The following is an 18,505-nucleotide window of genomic DNA, read 5'->3' as shown; positions in this document are numbered from 1 at the left end:
TGAGTCTTCAAATCTCTTTGAAAAGTCTCAAGTTTTTGTACATTCATAAGGTCACATGCAGTATAGGTACGGTACCGTATCTCATATTCATCTGACCCATTGACTGGGATATTAAATGTGTCTAAAACTGAAGCATGGTTTTGAAGAATTTCGTCTTTTGAAAGGGCATTTGGAGTATAAGTACGATTACCAAAGGTCGAATGAATGCCAAGTTCGTTTAAAGTAGTTGTTATAATGAGCATTACAAACAAAGACAATATTGTTACAAGTTTTGTCATCTGGACTCAAAACATATTCCTCATGAATGGTGAAAATAACGAACAGTGATCAATCTCATAACTCCTATAAGCAATACAAAATAGATAGTTGGGCAAACACGGACCCCTGGACACACCAGATATGGGATCAGGCGCCTGGGAGGAATAAGCATCCCCCGTCGACCGGTCACACCCGTCATGAGCCCTATATCCTGATCTGGTAAACGGAGTTATCTGCAGTCAAAATCAGTGTGCCAAGAACGACCTAACAATCGGTATGAAACATGTCAGACAGTATTTGACCCAATGATAGGTTGTATGGACGAACCATATCGTGTAACCTAATTAATTCTTTTCTCACTTCTTGTTTACTAGGCACAAAAGGATAGATGGTACGTACATTTATTTTGATAACTCCTATAATGTAAAACTTATACGGTACTAATTTTATTGCACCAGATGCACATTTCGTCAAATAATGTCTCTTCAGTAATGCTCAAGCCGAAATTTTGGAAATCCGAAATAACAATAAACTTGTAATAACGAAAAGGAAAAACAGAGTGCCAAAGACTGGAGCCAAATTCGTCTAAGGATGAGGGAGATAATCCTTAATTTTGAAATAATGTGTCTAATGCGGAATTTAATATTCCTCTTATACTTTTAATCCATTCTGACAATGTATCAAGTTCTTCATTTTCATATTTAGCCCATCGTCTGGCATAATTTTCATAATAGAGATGAAGTTCTGTAGCCAATTGAAAGAACGAGGTTATCTGTATATAGGACCTTTTATTCAAGTTTATCAACATCATCAGTAATGAGAGCCGGACTATAGTTGGAAAAAGACAAAGAACAAAAACACGCAGATGGATTACGTATGAGATGTTCTATATCTAGGCACTGCAAAGTTTGTTTATAATGAACAAGTTTGGATGCAATAGTAGAAGTGTATTTGTAAGTAATACAGGGTGTCGACTTGAATTTGAAATATGTTGGAATACTTGACTGAACTCTTATGATGAAGAATGTTGCCTATGATGACGGCATCTATTCCTTTGTCTCTATGTTTTAGGGGGAATATCATCCATGACCTGCTGTGGTTTAAAGAGCCGTTTCATATTCTATAAAAGGGGTCAAGATGCCCTATCAGTAAAGAAGTAACTTACAGAATGAAGTCTAGTCAGGTGATTTGGCCTAATTAAAATGTTGAATTGAGAACTCAATATAGAGTCAGACCACATCTGAATTACTTGGACCACTTCAATAGTCGTGAATGAGCACATGTTTTTAAATGATAATTCAACCTCTTTTAAAGTTCATAACGGATTTTTTCAATCCAAAGGAAACATAAAAACTAGTGACAAGACGTGGAATATTTCTACAATGTGTTTCTATACATTGGGTGCAGAAATGTGATGATGATGTACAAAGAATGTTAGTGTATTTTTGAGACAATAATACAGAGTAGCCATACCTTAAATAAAATGGGGCTCTTTGATAATAATTCTAGGAATTGATATTATGGTGATATATATATACACACACACACACACACACATATATATATATATATATATATATATATATATATATATATATATATATATACATATACATGTATATATATATATATATATATATATATATATATAGACATGTATACACTATTTCCTTATCAAATTCTCTATAAAATGGAGTCAAGGCAATATATACATTAATATATTAAACAAATTCATGAAATAAAAATGATAATTTAAAAAAGCGTCCCATTTTGCTTTCAGTAGCATGCTCTAGCCAACGAATCTCGCATTATTCAATGCATAATCCACTTGAATGTAACGTTAGCGCATCTCTATCCTGGAAATAGAAAAAGAAATTGTAAAGAATCCCTTTATCTTCCACCCCAAAACAAATCATTCCGATGAAACTGAGAACTTACTTGTTGTCTGTATAGTCAGAATGAGACCACACATTCCATTCATATTTCCCTTCAATCTTTTGTGGTTCTTTTACTGCAACCAAAAAATTCAAACACAAATATAAACGGCAGCGTCTTTCCCATGAATTTTTAAATTCTAATTTTATCCCCAAATAGTTATTTATAAGCAACTATTCCTTCTTTCTTTGACTATTTTTCCTTTATGTCCCTTTAAATCCATTTTGAGATGTCAACAGCTGTAGTTTGAGAGCCGTAAATTTAGAGACCTATGCTTTTTTCTAGGGCCATAGCAGTGGAAGTTCTTTATCGTACCACCGCCTGACGCGACACGAAACTTTTGCTTTAATGTCTTATCCGAAAGACATCCAACTCTTGCATTCAAATATCGAGCGTTGCTACGTTTGTTCAACGTCTTAAGTCAACACTTGCATAAATCACAAGCAGAACTCGAACCCACAATCTCCCTGTCACTAAGCGAACGCCTTATCCCCTAACTCACCGCCCACAGTTTGTGTTGCACTATACCTTTTCGTCTGGGCGAAGTTTTCCTTTTACAGCTGTAAATCAAAAGTAAATATGATATTTCGGACAAGATAATGAATTAGGAAAAAGGAGGTTCATCAGAACAGAATATGATGATATACCACATACCAAACTCGAGACAAGGACCCTGGGTGACGAAAACACTTGTACAGAAAGTAAATGAAGAGCAACATCAATAGAGCTGCTAGCAGTACAGCAGGGATAAACCAGGCCAGATTTTCTGGGTTATCAAAGAAGTCGTTCCTTGAAGTGCCTGTTCCGTCCGAAGGTGGCGCTGTCGTTGTGGTAGTGGTAGTTGAGGTAGTGGAGGTCGTGGTCGTAGGATCTACAGGGGATATAATAATAAACCTGAGATATACGGAAGATGGCTGGTGCAATAACAATAAGATTTAACAGTGATGAGAACTGCGAACACAACTATAAATCTATTATATAAAAAGGTGACTGGGGACAGTTATGTCGTAAGAAATGTGGTGTGGCTGGAGACATAAATTTATTGTTGTGATGTACAGACCAGAAACAACATAAACAGATATATAAAACAAGGGACTGTGGTTGATTGATTGATTGATGTTTTCCGCCACACCCAACAATTTTTCAGTTATCTGGTGGCGCCCAGTTTTTTTATTGGTGGAAGAGAGAACCCAGATACAATGTACCTGGGAAGAGATCACCGACCTTCCGCAAGTAAACTGGGGAACTTTCTCACTTACTGGCGCGAGCGGGATTCGAACCCGCGCCGACCAGAGGTGATAGGCCGTGTGATGTTGAGTGCAATGCTCCAACCACTCAGCCACGGAGGCCCTCAAAGGACTGTGACATACGGTCAGAAACATAGGAATGGTGAATAAGAAAATTGCAATAAAGTTGTGGCATAGGCCCAGTGTCTGAAAATCTGAAAACATTTATACTTAACATTGAAGTTGGGGACATAACGATCAACCTGCATCATAGACGGTCGTAGAAATAACTATATAGATTTGAATCAGATAAAACAGCCGACTTAAAACGATATATCTCCAACCTAGTGAAGACAGTGGTAGAAATAACAATAAAGCTTCACTTAGGGAAGACAGCTGTAGATAAAGGGATAAAGGTGTAGTGAAGGCAGCCAATCTTAAACATTAAAGCTTTAACAAAGTGAAGGCGGCCGGGAACGTAACAACAATGGTGGTAAATGGAGAAGATTGCCGTCAACATAACGGTAAACCTGTGACAGAGATATCTACATTTGAGTCATTACCTTTGGCCTTGTGACTTTAAAACCAATAAGGTCATTTGTTTTAGGGATACTAGTGTACCGAGTTTGATGTCTGTCATCACAGGGTTCACAAGATATTAAGCGGACACTATTTTTGTACGTCCAGGGCAGTTTGACCATAGACCTTTGACCTTGTGACCTCTATCAATAGGAGTTATCTACCTTTTTAGTATGTACCAGTGTAACAAGTTCGATGACCGTCAAGCAAATCGGATGTCTACGTTATTAAGTGGACAATATCTTCCTGTGTCTAAAGTAGATTCACCCATGGCCTTCTGACGTCAAAATAAATAAGGGTTATCTACTTTTTAGGGAACACCAATATAACCAGTTTGATGTCTTTCAAGCATAAGGTTCTTAAGATATTGAGCGGACAACACACTGACCGAGAAGAGCAAATCAATCTAACCATAAAGGCAGGTATTCCCGAGATAGACGGCGATAATATTATATATACCATCAACTACCAAGGTCTGGCACCAGTTAACAATATAAAGAATGTCAAAGAATTTTGGAAATATAACGTTTCCCTCAGTAAATCCGTTTTAAATCAGAGGATATACAAGTGTTTCTTGATGTGCTTATGGAATAACAGACCGTGTGTTAATGCGAATAAGAGCCTTAAAGTCGGACTTTATCACAAATTGCATACCAGTGATAACAATGGTAACTGGAGCGGTGTCCGTCAACCCATCGGCGTTAGCTGCCGTTAGTGTGAGGTCATATTTCGTGCCAACAGGAACATTGCACAAATCCTGACCAACGTGGATTTTCCCATCATTTCCTACCAGAAATCCCGCCCCTGGCGTAAGGGTGAAGGTCACGTCTTTGTGCTCTGGCTTAATGTCCTTGTCTGTGGTGATAACTTGAGCTATTGCTGAACCAACTGGTGTGCATTGTGAGACAAAGTACGAGTAGCTTCCCTTGTCGAGGACAGGTGGATTGTCATTGATTTCATTCACAATGATTGACAGTTGCGTTGTGACACTGTGTCCGCCCTTGTCCGTCGCTCTAACAGTGCAAGTAACTACTTCCTGTTCCTTCCCTGCAGAGTCTAGATCATATTCCACCGATTGGGTTATTTGACCTATTTTTATAAATAAATCATTTGGTGATGATGTACATAACATAATTTAAAACGGATAAAAAGTGGTATTAACATAATGTTGGTCTAACTTCAGTTAGGCTTTATTGAAGGAAATATTATCGAGTAAGAAATTCATGAAAACCACCTGTACTTGAATCCATGCGGAATTTCCCCTGGTTGGCTCCACAGTCCAATGTGAAGGTTTGAGAATCATAGAAATCGGGTTCCAGAACTTGTGTACCAGCAAATGGATTGGCCAAGACATTCCCCGACTTCAGAAAAGAAACGGTAATTTTCAGCATTTTTGCCTTTTTGCTTACATTTAGATTTCTTGACGTTTTCATGAAAGAGCAAATATTTCTTTACCTGTCCTTCTCCCGTTTCTATGGTATACAGCGATTTAACAAAGCCAGTTTGTTGTTCGTTGACGTCAGTGACCAGGAATGTTATCTGTTTGGAGATGGAATTCTCCCTTCCATCATTTGTCGTTATTGTGACGTCAAACGTCAGTTTATTCTGTGTGCGAAGGGTTTCATAATCAAGACTGCTTTTCACAGAAATTTCCCCAGCTTCAAATGAAAAAGAAAATCAAATGAAATTGAAATAGCACATCTATGGGTTTTATCAGGTTTTATCATATACATGGTAGCTCTAATCTAATCAGGGTCCATACATTTTTAGTACGATTATTCCTTAAGAGTGCTGGGGGGGGGGGGGGGGGGGCTTATTTACATTATTGATACTGTATCACACCTAATAATGATACACTAGATGCTAATAATTGTAAACTCTTTGTTTTAAATCAAAACACTGACTGTATTCTAATAGATATTCAGTATTTCCCTCTGACACACAGTTACTGATAGAATATTGTACTTCTTCATGAAAGGTGAAGTTAACGAACAGTGATCAATCTCATAACTCCAATAAGCAATACAAAATAGATAGTTGGGCAAACACGAACCCCTAGACACACCAGAGGTGGGATCAGGTGCCTAGGAGGAGTAATCATCCCCTGTCGACCGGTCACAACCGCCGTGAGCCCTATATCTTGATCAGGCAAACGGCGTTATCCGTAGTCAAAATCAGTGTGACAAGAACGGCCTAACAATCTGTATGAAACACGTCAGACAGCATTTGTCCCAATGATAGGTTGTATTGATGAACTAGATCATTACAACGACCATAGAATTTGCGAAATGCTGACTTCAATCGAGACTATTGAAATCCCTGTACCATCAACTTGTTTGCAAGTAGCTTGCCTCGATTTAAAAACTGGTTATACGTACAACAAGCTCTTGCGTATCGAATCAGTTGAGAGATATAAACACCATATGCAGGTGATAATGAAATTTTTGCTACATGAATATGGGAAGTTGACGATGGAGAACCTGAAATAATCCCGTTTGCCATACAGTTGAGTTGTCAGTTTGTCGTTAATGTCTACATGTACTTTCAATAAAATATCTAAATTTATCGCTTTATTTTTTATATTCTATTTTGAGTAGATGAACTGCTACATATGGTCACGCACTGTTAGCGTCCACTGTGAAGTAGGCCTGTCCCTCCGCCGGACTGAAGGTAGCCGTGTACGTGTGTGTGTCAGTAGGGTCCTGGTCCGTCACTTTGACGGTGAAGACACCGGTCCCCACAACGGTATTCTCCGGTACAGTTATTGTAGAAGTGGGTAAGTTGTTGATAACAGGAACGTGGTTGATATCTGAGGAAGAAGGAAGTCAGAATTTATAAGTAGACGTGCCTTAGTAATTTTGTCAAGCACTGTAGATTGTGATAAGGATCTGCTCAGACTGAATATTGCTTTATATATCTGAGTACTATATATGTGTGTGTGTGCGTACGTTCTCTATACTGTGAAAACAATTCATGAAAATAAATTTGTTTTAACAATACCTTTATTAAAGAAACTAATATGGTACATGATAAAGAAATAATACTTTCCTGCCCAATCTTGATTCAAAGAAAAAATAAATATATTCAATGTAGAGTATAATTATGGTGGGGTTTTTTTTTAATCAAGCAATTACGTATGAAAACATACGCATTCATGAACTCAACATTGATTTGTATGAAGGCATACAGTATACAGTTAAGCAAATTAAGTATGGACAAGTTCGGTGAATCTAATGCTGCATAAATACCTACCGTTTATATTGATAGTGAGAGTTTCTGGTCCAACAAGCGTGCGTCCATCGTAAGCATAAACATACACATCATAAGCTGGAACTTTGTGTAACAAAAGATCTTCTATGGCCTTTATCTTTCCATCTAAAGGTATATATTGTTTTAGCTGTTTTAAGAACATATAAAGATTCTAATAGACGAATGTAGAAGGTAGGAGGTTGAAGAAGAATAAACAACGCAAGCATCATCATACATGGTGTTACCAGTCCTCTCTATCTATCTATTTATCCGATATACCTCCATAGATTTCAAATGGACATGGACTAGGGGAGCATGTTTTGTTGTAGAATATCTGACTGGAATCGGGATCCGTTGCCAAGGCGCTGAAGACCTCTGTCCCAGTTGCAGTGGTTTTGGCTGATATGGCCTGTGTTGCTAAGCCAAAAAATATCAACCAACATAAAGATTGTTAACCCAATTTTTTCAAAACGTAATTTTCGTTTAATTTGAAATAAGATACACAATTGCCGTACCTGGCAGTTTGTCCAATACCGGCGGTTTATTCGGAATAATGTTGACAGTGAACTCTCCCCATGACGTCACACTGTATAGATCTGTACACGTGACATTTATCTTGTACTGGGAAACTAGAGAATATTTCAAGTCCGGGTTTTCCGTAGAATATATCGAATATACTGCAAGAGAGAAGAAATTAACCTTATTCTCTCTATCATGTAAAACTTATACGGTACCAATTTTGATGCACCAGATGCGCATTTCGACAAATAATGTCTCTTCAGTGATGCTCAACCGAAATGTTTGAAATCCGAAATAACTATGAAGTTTTAGAGCTAAATATAGCCAAAACCAGCGTGCCAAACAAGTGGAGCCAAATTCGTCCAAGGATAAGAGCTATGCATGAGGGAGATAATCCTTAATTTTGAAATGAATTTCTAAATGTTATAACAGCAATTAAATGTACATCCGCATTTTCAAGCTAGTAACGAAGTACTTAGCTACTGGGCTGTAGAGACCCTCGGGGATTAACAGTCCACCAGCAGAGGCCTCGACCCAGGGGTCATAATGTAAAACTTATACGGTACCAATTTTGATGCACCAGATGCGCATTTCGACAAATAATGTCTCTTCATAGTATTATTCATATTCCAATACTCATTGTATTATATCTCTGCTGGTGGACAGTCTGTCCCCGAGGATACTTGTCGCTCGATATATGTTCCTTCATGAATATACACAATAACGTTATGAGATTGATCACTGTTCGTTATCTTCACCTTCCATTTAACCATCGAGTTTGTATCTCTGCTGGTGGACAGTCTGTCCCCGAGGATACTTGTCGCTCGATATATGTTCCTTCATGAATATACACAATAACGTTATGAGATTGATCACTGTTCGTTATCTTCACCTTGTATTAGGATAGATTTACTTTTGATGAATATATTATCGCTGTTTTTATCATAATTGCTATTTTACCTGGTATGCATATATCAACGAAGTCCAATACTCCATCCATAGATTTTAAGTGAAAAACAATACGAATAACCAATAATGATTAATAATCAATAGAGTAGATAATTTCAATGACGAAACCAACTCAGTGGTAGAGTGTTCAACTCGTGACCGGGAGGTCGTGAGTTCGATCCACGCTTGTACCATGGCCGCATAAATATAGGTAGTGATTGCTCCTTCGCAAAACGCTCGACATTTAGAAATGAGAATCACAGGTCTTTTGGATATGACTTTAAAAACGGGGGCCCGTGTATCTGTACGTGTTGGCACGTTATAAAACTCCCACTGCTACATACCCGTCGTGCCCGACGCCTGCTTCAAAATAAACTTCGATATTCCGGATGATGGTGTGACGTCATTAATGGCGCATGTGTATGTTTGTACATCTGTTACGGCAAGGTCCTGTAGCTTAGCCTCCGATGTGATGTCCTCTGATAGGTCCGAGGCTGATGGGAGGTTTGAGATCTCAGGGGCCTGACAAATGTACATTGTTTAAGACAAGCAATCTTTACAGTCAAGAGATACATGCATGAATATTGATGATTTTGTATGAAAAGTAACATTTCAAATCAATCACTTACAAAATCATTATTCCGATACAAAGTAAATAAAACAAATTGGATATCGTTTTTTAATCAATAAGACCTTCTTTTCATGAAGTTTTTAAAGTATTACATAAAAATGGAATATGAAGAACGCTTCCAACCTACAGTGTTTTCTATGACGATTTTTAGAGTAGAAGATGCAGAATTCCCACACTGATCCATCACAACAACGCTGACGTCATAGATTCCCACCGACCACGTCCAACTGGCTTTTGGCGCTATTGAATCTGATTGCCCAGTGAAAACGTTAAAGATATTTATTGTCATGTGTTAAAATGTTCGTGGTTTGATAGAAGTACATTTGTGTGTCCATACCACGAAAACACCTAAAGTTAATGATTTTACAGTACTTTTTACAGTATTCATCATTGATTGGAATTCTTTCTATGTCTACTGGATGAATAAGAGCCAGGATCTATTTTCTTTATTGACCAAATAGCATTACCACATGCTAGAAACATCTCTTTAAAAATTCCATTGCTCCTTCAAAAATCTGTATCTCTAGGACATGTAAAAATTAGCAAATCCAGAACGGTATTAGAAGTAATATTTTGTCGATGACTGTTTCTACGTACTTGAGGACACGTCGAACTTGTCAATGTTTGTCGTCAGGGTGACGGAGAGCGTCGCCTGGTCTCCAGAGTTACCGTCTGCTGCGGTGACGGTCATTATTGTTGTGGCGGGAGTTTTGTCCGAGTACGTCCTGGTTGTTGGAAGGTTTGTAAATGTTGGTGCAACGTCTTAATATAAAATTATATTTGTCTTACAAATTCGCCCAATGAAATACACATTTCTAATGACAAACAAGTTGATGCAGGGGGGGGGGGGTCCAACAGTCTCGTTTAAAGTCAGCATTTCGCAAACTCTATGGCCATTATAACGATCTAGTTTGCCAATACAATCTATCATTGGGTCAAACGCTGTATGGCGTGTTTCATACCGATTGTTAGGCCGTTCTTGGCACACTGATTTTGACTACGGATAACTCCGTTTGCCTGATCGGGATATAGGGCTTGCGACGGATGTGACCGGTCGAAAGGGAATGCTCATTTCTCCTAGGCATCTGATCTCACCTGTTATATCCAGGGGTCCGTGTTTGCCCAACTCTCTATTTTGTATTGCTTATAGAAGTTTTGAGATTGATCACTGTTTGTTATCTTCACCTTTCACTCTAAAGTAATCCGATAGCAGTAACAACACACATTTCAAATAACATGGAGACAACGACGCGTGACTCAATCACACTCCGTGAGAACACACAAAATCATTCCGGCACGAGAACCAGCTGTAAGATGAGCAAACTTCTCACAGCCTTCCGCGAGGGAGACTAGAAAACTGATCGGCCCACAGTCCTACTGAGTTTGATATTGTAGCGATCATCTTAGCAGTCAATGGGGTGGTCCTTCGGATGAGACCGCAAAAACCGAGGTCCCGTGTCACAGCAGGTGTGACACGATAAAGATATCCCCCTGCTCAAAGGCCGTAAACACCGAGCATAGACCTACATTTTGCGGCCCTTCACCGGCAGTGGTGACATCTCCATATGAGTGAAATATTCTCAAGAGGGACGTTAAACAATAGTCAATCAATCTTAGCAGTCCAAAATTTTATGTTTTACAATGACTTTGACCAAGTCAAGCAAAACAGAAAAACGCCCTATCTTTCTTCCATTAATTCAAGATTGACAAGACCAAAGTTGTACTCATTGTAAGGGAGACTAAGGATGGAAAAAATCAGATTAGATAGGTGGACAAATATTGTAAGGGAGACTAAGGATGGGAAAATCAGATGAGATAGGTGGACAAATATTGTAAGGGAGACTAAGGATGGGAAAATCAGATGAGATAGGTGGACAAATATTGTGAGGGAGACTATGGATGGGAAAATCAGATGAGATAGGTGAACAAATATTGTAAGGGAGACTAAGGATGGGAAAATCGGATGAGATAGGTGGACAACTATTGGGAGAAAATTTTCAGCAACTGGCGCAGTAGACAGAGAGCAGGTTCGGGTGTCAGAGTATTTTTAAGAGAGCAGCCATTGAAAAATTGATACAGAGAACATCACCAAGAAAGAGCTGGGAGGAGCGTAGCAATCTGGGGTGAAAACAAATCCAATGGGAAACGTAAGAAGAGACACGGAAAAGCCAAACGTTTAGTGATGGAAGCACAGGGATGGGAACGAATGGAAAGTTTATCATGAAAACCAGCAGACAGGACGTAGGCATCGGAAACAGCAGACAGGACGTTATTACGGGAAACAGCAGACAGGACGTTATCATGAGAAACAGCAGACAGGACGTTATCATGAGAAACAACAGACAGGACATTATCATGGGAAACAGCAGACAGGACATTATCATGGGAAACAGCAGACAGGACGTTATTACGGGAAACAGCATACAGGACGTTATCATGAGAAACAGCAGACAGGACGTTATCATGGGAAACAGCAGACAGGACGTTATTACGGGAAACAGCAGACAGGACGTTATCATGGGAAACAGCAGACAGGACGTTATCATGAGAAACAGCAGACAGGACGTTATCACGGGAACGAATGGGAAACAGCAGACAGGACGTTATCATGGGAAACACCAGACAGGACGTTATCACGGGAACGAATGGAAAACAGCAGACATGACATTATCACAGGAAACAGCGGACAGGACGTTATCACGGGAAACAGCAGACAGGACGTTATCATGAGAAACAGCAGACAGGACGTTATCACGGGAACGAATGGAAAACAGCAGACAGGACGTTATCATGGGAAACACCAGACAGGACGTTATCACGGGAACGAATGGAAAACAGCAGACATGACATTATCACAGGAAACAGCGGACAGGACGTTATCACGGGAAACAGCAGACAGGACGTTATCATGGGAAACAGCAGACAGGACGTTATCATGAGAAACAGCAGACAGGACGTTATCACGGGAACGAATGGAAAACAGCAGACATGACATTATCACAGGAAACAGCGGACAGGACGTTATCACGGGAAACAGCAGACAGGACGTTATCATGGGAAACAGCAGACAGGACGTTATCATGGGAAACAGCAAACAGGACGTTATCACGGGAAACAGTAGACAGGACGTTAAAAGCTAAAATTGCATATAATAACTACTGGATTGACGTGTTTATATTCTGTCTAGTGTCTAAGATCCTGAAAAAAAGATCGAAACAATGTTTCTTTTAACTCGACTTCAGTCATGTATATTTGTTTACTGTCACTGTGTTTATTGTATTACCCAAGGATAAATGTTATTATTGCATTTCATTTTCCATGTTATTTGTTCAAGAATACGTAGCTCTAGGGAAAAGGCCTTGTTTACATATTCACATGATCTTTGCAAGGCAACATATAAGTCAAAGTAGTTGGTTTACATTGTCCCAGCGAACTGGAAATAAAAGATACCACAGAGTCCTCCACTTCTGCTTCGTACTTAAATATTTTATTCAAAATAGATGTTAAAGACAAACTAACAACTTAATTTTATGACAAATGGGATTACTTCAGCTTCTCCATCGTCAATTCCTATATTTATATAGCAGTATTCCATCATCACTTGCATATTGTGTTCATGCCTCTCAACTGATTCGATACGCAAGAGCTTGTTCTGCGTATGATTCGTTTTTGAATCGAGGCGAGCTACTGACAAACAATTTGATGTTTACAGGACTTTCAACGGTCTTGTTTAAAGTCAGTTTTTTCGCAAATTCTATGGCCGTTTTTACGATCTACTTTACCGATAAAACCTGTCATTGGGTCAAATGCTGTCTGACGTGTTTCATACCGATTGTTAGGTCGTTCTTTAAAGACACACTGATTCTAACTACAGCTTACTCCGTCTATCTGATCGAGATATTGGGCTCATGGCGGGTGTGATATGTCGACAGGGGATGCTAACTCCTCCTAGGCACCTGATCCCGCCTCTGGTATGTCCAGGTATCCGTGTTTGCCCAACTCTTACTTTTGTATTCCTTTTAGGAGTTTTGAGATTGATCACTGTTCGTTATATTCACCTTTTCATTGAATCACGTGAAATTCAATGTAAAAAGACGTTGATTAACAGCTACCTCAAACATAAATTTGGGACAAATTGATTAGTGCAAATATGAGATAGGAGCTAACTGAATCGGATGTTACAATTTTACTTGTGTCTATAGTGGCCTGTACAGCATATGAACGTTGACTGAAAAAACTTGCTGTTCTCCAATCATTGGACGTTCCTACGGAAGGAGATGTTACAAACACCTGCATATAATTCCCGCTGGCGGACCCCGTCCCAGATTTATATGGCACCATGTCACTGGGTGAGGTGTACCTGCAGTAAACAAATACTTGTTACTTTTCTGGTACGATATAAAGGTTTTATTTCTTGATGCTCTACTATTTGATACACAAAGAGTAGATATGTCGCTTTCAACAGTCTGCTCAGTGATGTTGACCAGTGTTTCAAGTAGAAAGATGGGTCTTATGATAGAATTAGCCATAACCATTAGACTACTAGTGCTGAAAAGTATTAGCCAACTAATTATGCTTCAATATCATAATCATCAAGAAATTGAATTTTAAGAGGCCGTGACATAATATTTCCATCCAAATGTATATATCTAAATGCCTTCAAATTTCAAATGTTAAGAAAAAGGACTCACCACCCGATGACGTCATTCTGTTGGACCACAATCTGTTGCTCTGGTGTGACAAACAAGTTCTGGACGATCAGTTGGCTTGCTAAAAAACGAAGTATACCAACTTTTAACTGAATCCATCACCGTGAATGGCATAACCCAAAATTGGAATTTCATCACAACCACCTTTGCTAGCTGTGTCTAACAAAGATGCATTATGATGACTGACATTCCATTCACAATGACATATATTGAATCCTATAACAGACTTAAAAGTGTAAGTGGAACGGGGATGAGCATTTATATTTATGCAGATTTAGAAAATTAAGCGGCTATTTTAAATACTAGTGGTAGGGTAAGGGATCCATTTAGCTTTATAGGGTAAAGATAAGAGTTAGAGTTCAAGTCAAGACTGCAGTTAGGTTTAAGACAACAGTTTGGATTAAGATTAGAGTTAGAGGGCTAAGATTAGAGTTCAAGTTAAGACTAGAGCCAAGTTTAAAGTTAAGTTAAGACTAGAGTTAAGTTAAAACTAGAGTTATGGATAATACTTGAGTTAAAAATAAATTAAGACAAGACAAGAGTTAAAGTTTAGAGTTAAGACTAGAGTTAAATTGAGCCTAGAGTTAAGTTAAAACTAGAATTAAAGTTAAGTTTAGAGTTAAGTTAAGACCAGATTTATGTTAAGACTAGAGCTAAGACAAGACTAAAATTAAAGTTTAGAGTCAAGTTAAGACTAGAGTTAGGGTTAAGATTAGAGTTGGGGCTAAGACTAGAGTTAAAGTTCAGTTTAGAGTTAAGTTAAGACTAGAGTTAAGTTAAGACTAGAGTTAGGGCTAAAACTAGAGTTTACACTTAAGAATAGTGTTAAAGTTAAGACTAGAGTTAAAGTTAAGTTTAGAGTTACGTTAGGAATAGAGTCAAGTGAAGAATAGAGTTAAAGTTAAGTTTAGAGTCAAGTTAAGACTATAGTTAAATTAAAACTAGAGGTAAGTTAAGACTAGAGTTAAGTTAAGACTAGAGTTAAGTAATACTTTCACAAAACATTTAAATCACCATCTTGTGACGTAATGTCATAAAGAGTATAAGCTTAAGTGTAGTGAGCTGGTATAGTTAATGCTAAGATTACTTTTAGGATTAGGGTTAGAGTTAGGGTTAACTTTATGGCTCAAGTTTATAGGCTTATAACCTGCTGTCCAAGTTCTCCTATATTGAATAGAATATTTATAAATCAAGTTTCGGATGTAGAGGAGGGATATGAATAAGTTAGGAGTAAAAGTTAGGGCTAATCTTAAAGATGAAGTTGGAATATTTAATTGGAACAAAGTCCTTCAGACTGATCCATGGAATTTTATTTAAATTTTCTTTGTTGTTTCATCGGGTGATGAAGGTAGCAAGCATTGCAGAAAAAATCATAATTCGCGTTATCGGATTACGCAAATATTTTCTTTAATGATTGCTACCTTCGATGAAACAAAAAAAAGACATTTTATTGTTTGCATTATATTTCTATGTATTTTAAGAAATAAAAACTAAATTGCTAAAACATATCGTTGACCCATTAGTTGAGTTAAACGGAACAGCCAATGCACCTTGAACGACGCTCCTTATTTGGTATTACGCTGACAAGTGGTACTAAAAACCGGTGCGAACTGTTTGCAGCAAACATGAATAAAAGCAATGTCAATTTCAAAAGAGATTCAGTGAATGTAATTCTACCACGGTTATTACAAAGATCAAAGGAATGCCGCGGTCATTATTCTGCGGTATACCTCCATACGTAATAACTGATTATGAGAAAACTGATACTCATCTCCCTTGCACTTCGTAATTTGCTAATGCAACAATAAAACCGACGACTCATAATTCAATTATATAATCATAAAAATCAATCAATAAAACTATATGTAGTAATCTAAAACAAATTCATAAATGACTGAAGAACGTTTGTCATTCAGTATAAACCAATCGTCTGCATTCCAAGACCGATATATATATATATATATATATATATATATATATATATATATATACATGTATATATAATATATATATATAAGTCTCTTTTTTGGAAGTGAAATATAGAGAGAAAAACTCTAAACACTTTGTAGAAATATTTCGACCGTTTTACCGGTCTTCTTCAGTCGTGTTTCATTTATTAATGAAGTTAATAATTGTGACCACTAAGTAAAAAATAAGTGATGTCACATGAAACACGACTGAAAAAGACCGGTAACACGGTCGAAATATTTCTACAAAGTGTTTTATATATATATATATATGTATACATACATACATGTAAACCCCTAGCATCTCACCTTTTTCATCAGTAAAATACAATGTAGGCCGTTTCGGAAACTGTCATGACGTCACAGTGACCTAATTCGTAGCTATATATATATAAGAAAATGATCGGCTGTATTTCTGAGTCGTTGTAGAATAGAAATAACGTTCTTGCATTCGTGTATGTTGCGGGAAAACCTTCGAGGTCAAGAAATGTTGTTTTGAAATATAAAAACAACATTTTGAGCCCGAGAATACCATTCTTTCTTAATTATATGATTATAAATATATATTGTATTCAAAATCGAATTACCTTATATTTCCTGCATTTTAAAACAATAGCTGTGCAAATTATCATCGACATACACCACACTATCTGACCAGAGGTTCAGCTAGTAGTGTACTTACGAGAGTTAAATGAGTAGGTGTTTTCCCCTATGAGTTTGAATTGTGACCCCTCCGGGCGCCATATTTGGAGGGTAATACTTCCCTGTGTGTGAATTGTGACCCTCCAGTTCGTCAGTACACCACAGCACCCCGCGGTAAAGGAGGGATCTGTCGCCAGGTACCCCGTACCTACATAAAGGAGGAATTCGTTAATGTTATTTCTCTATGTACAGAGCAACTATTCTCTTTTTCTGGAGTCAGTCATCGCAGCATCTATATGTCTGTAAAGTAGCGTGGTCATTTGTACTAAGGATCGGCTTAGGCTGGATATTGCATTATATAATATGAGAGAGAGAGAGAGAGAGAGAGAGAGAGAGAGAGAGAGAGAGATTTTAAAATTATATGTAACAAAACAGCCATATTTATTTAGTGGTGTTGTATATTTCTCATATTTCTCCTTACCGTTGTTATTGTCCAGAGTATCGCTGTTTAGGGTTGGATCGACCCCTATTGTTGTTGCGCCAGCACAGACGGTTCCTGAAAAGGAAAATATATCAAATACGTGATTATTTTTCAAATTCATATAGATTGGTGTTGGTTGGGTTTTTGGGTTTTTTGGGAGTTTTTGGGTTTTTTTGTTGTTGTTTTTTTTTGGGGGTTTTTTTTTTTTTTTTTTTTTTTGGTTTTGGGGTTTTTGTTTTTTTTTCTTATTTGTTTGTTTTTTTCTTAATTTTAGGTTTATTAGGTTTACTAATAATTTTATAGCTGGTAATTTTTATTAAAATCATCCTACAAAACAAATACTTTTACCATATTTTACAGATTGTAAAATGAAATTATAAGATAAAATTTCAAACTTATTGGTACATACCTTCAATTAAGTTATATCTTAATACAAAAAATACCAAAATTAGCAACTGTTTTGAACACATTCCTAATTTGAAATCAAATGTTAGAAATGAGATTGAGTAGTGTCGGAAATTCTGAATCTAGCTTCATTGAAATGGGATTATTTCATTCATTCGAGCACTAAATCTGCTTTAGATGACATTTACTGTTATGCTACACAGTTACGGAAGCGAAATGACGTGAATTACGGCCCTCAGTCTGTGTTCAGTTGCATGGATTTAAAAATCATACGGACCACCTCTTTAAGGTGTAAAAGTGTTTTGGAAGAAAACTGGTTCAAAGGAACCACGCAGTGTTGGTGTTATCCTTGAAAAGGTTTCGTTTAAAGAAATAATTCTTTTCGAAAACAAGTAACGAAAATAAAAGTTATGGGGCAAAGACGTTGGCTATTTCACCGGCCTCTATGGTAACTTTAAAACTTGTCAGAATTACGACAATATCTTTCATAAGCTATCCATTTATTTTTAATTTTATATTTTCCCCCTATTGATTAAGAAAAATAAAAGGAAAAAGAACGAAATACGTGTATCCAGGATGAATTTTCATACACTATGTACGCTCAAAGGTGCTTTACAATGCATATATACTTTACAACAGAATGTTATACACATAATACATAGAAAATAAATAAAACATTAAAAGCTGTACCTATCCTCGTTGTACATATAAAACATGAAAACACAAGATACTATAAATATGCTAGTTCTATAAGAATAAACATCAGTTTCAGGGCGTATTAAAATAATGATAATAATGAAATACACACACGCACATACAGCATATAATGTCTCAGGTATAATACATTAAAACATACAATTTTTTTTCTTCTAAAACATCACAAAATGGTACTCGAAAGCTAAGACACACAGTCTTTAGTTTTCACAGTTTTTCACAGAATCTAACCTACACGAATG

The 18,505-nt window shown here is 37.3% G+C and overlaps 1 protein-coding gene across 1 annotated transcript; it reads right to left on the bottom strand.

Annotated features, from left to right (window-relative positions):
• Positions 1 to 1,997: 1,997 nt before the first annotated feature.
• LOC125645512 (protocadherin Fat 2-like) lies at positions 1,998 to 10,747 on the bottom strand. The gene is made up of 16 exons (XM_056141793.1): positions 10,677 to 10,747; positions 10,531 to 10,538; positions 9,943 to 10,107; positions 9,473 to 9,594; positions 9,059 to 9,236; positions 7,763 to 7,924; positions 7,527 to 7,664; positions 7,251 to 7,373; positions 6,622 to 6,807; positions 5,454 to 5,656; positions 5,233 to 5,359; positions 4,653 to 5,087; positions 2,848 to 3,064; positions 2,722 to 2,753; positions 2,197 to 2,269; positions 1,998 to 2,114 (listed from the first exon to the last, which is right to left on the bottom strand). The coding sequence occupies exons 1-16, from the start codon at positions 10,745 to 10,747 to the stop codon at positions 2,099 to 2,101; spliced, it is 2,256 nt and encodes a 751-aa protein (XP_055997768.1). The 3' UTR covers positions 1,998 to 2,098.
• Positions 10,748 to 18,505: the final 7,758 nt, after the last annotated feature.

The sequence above is a fragment of the Ostrea edulis genome, chromosome 6 (assembly GCF_947568905.1).
Source record: "Ostrea edulis chromosome 6, xbOstEdul1.1, whole genome shotgun sequence".
Lineage (NCBI taxonomy): Eukaryota > Metazoa > Mollusca > Bivalvia > Ostreida > Ostreidae > Ostrea > Ostrea edulis.
The sequence above is the reverse complement of the archived record's forward strand: the minus strand, read 5'-3'. Positions and strand labels throughout refer to the sequence as shown.

Bases quoted from the DNA above. Each gene is read 5' to 3' on its own strand.
- LOC125645512 (XM_056141793.1), bottom strand. From the start codon at position 10,747: ATGATCGCTACAATATCAAACTCAGTAGGACTGTGGGCCGATCAGTTT. The intron at 7,665-7,762 runs GTACGGCAATTG...TTTTTGGCTTAG, and splicing joins GGTATTGGACAAACTGCCAG to CAACACAGGCCATATCAGCC. The intron at 7,374-7,526 runs GTATATCGGATA...ATATACCTTTAG, and splicing joins TCCATTTGAAATCTATGGAG to ATGGAAAGATAAAGGCCATA.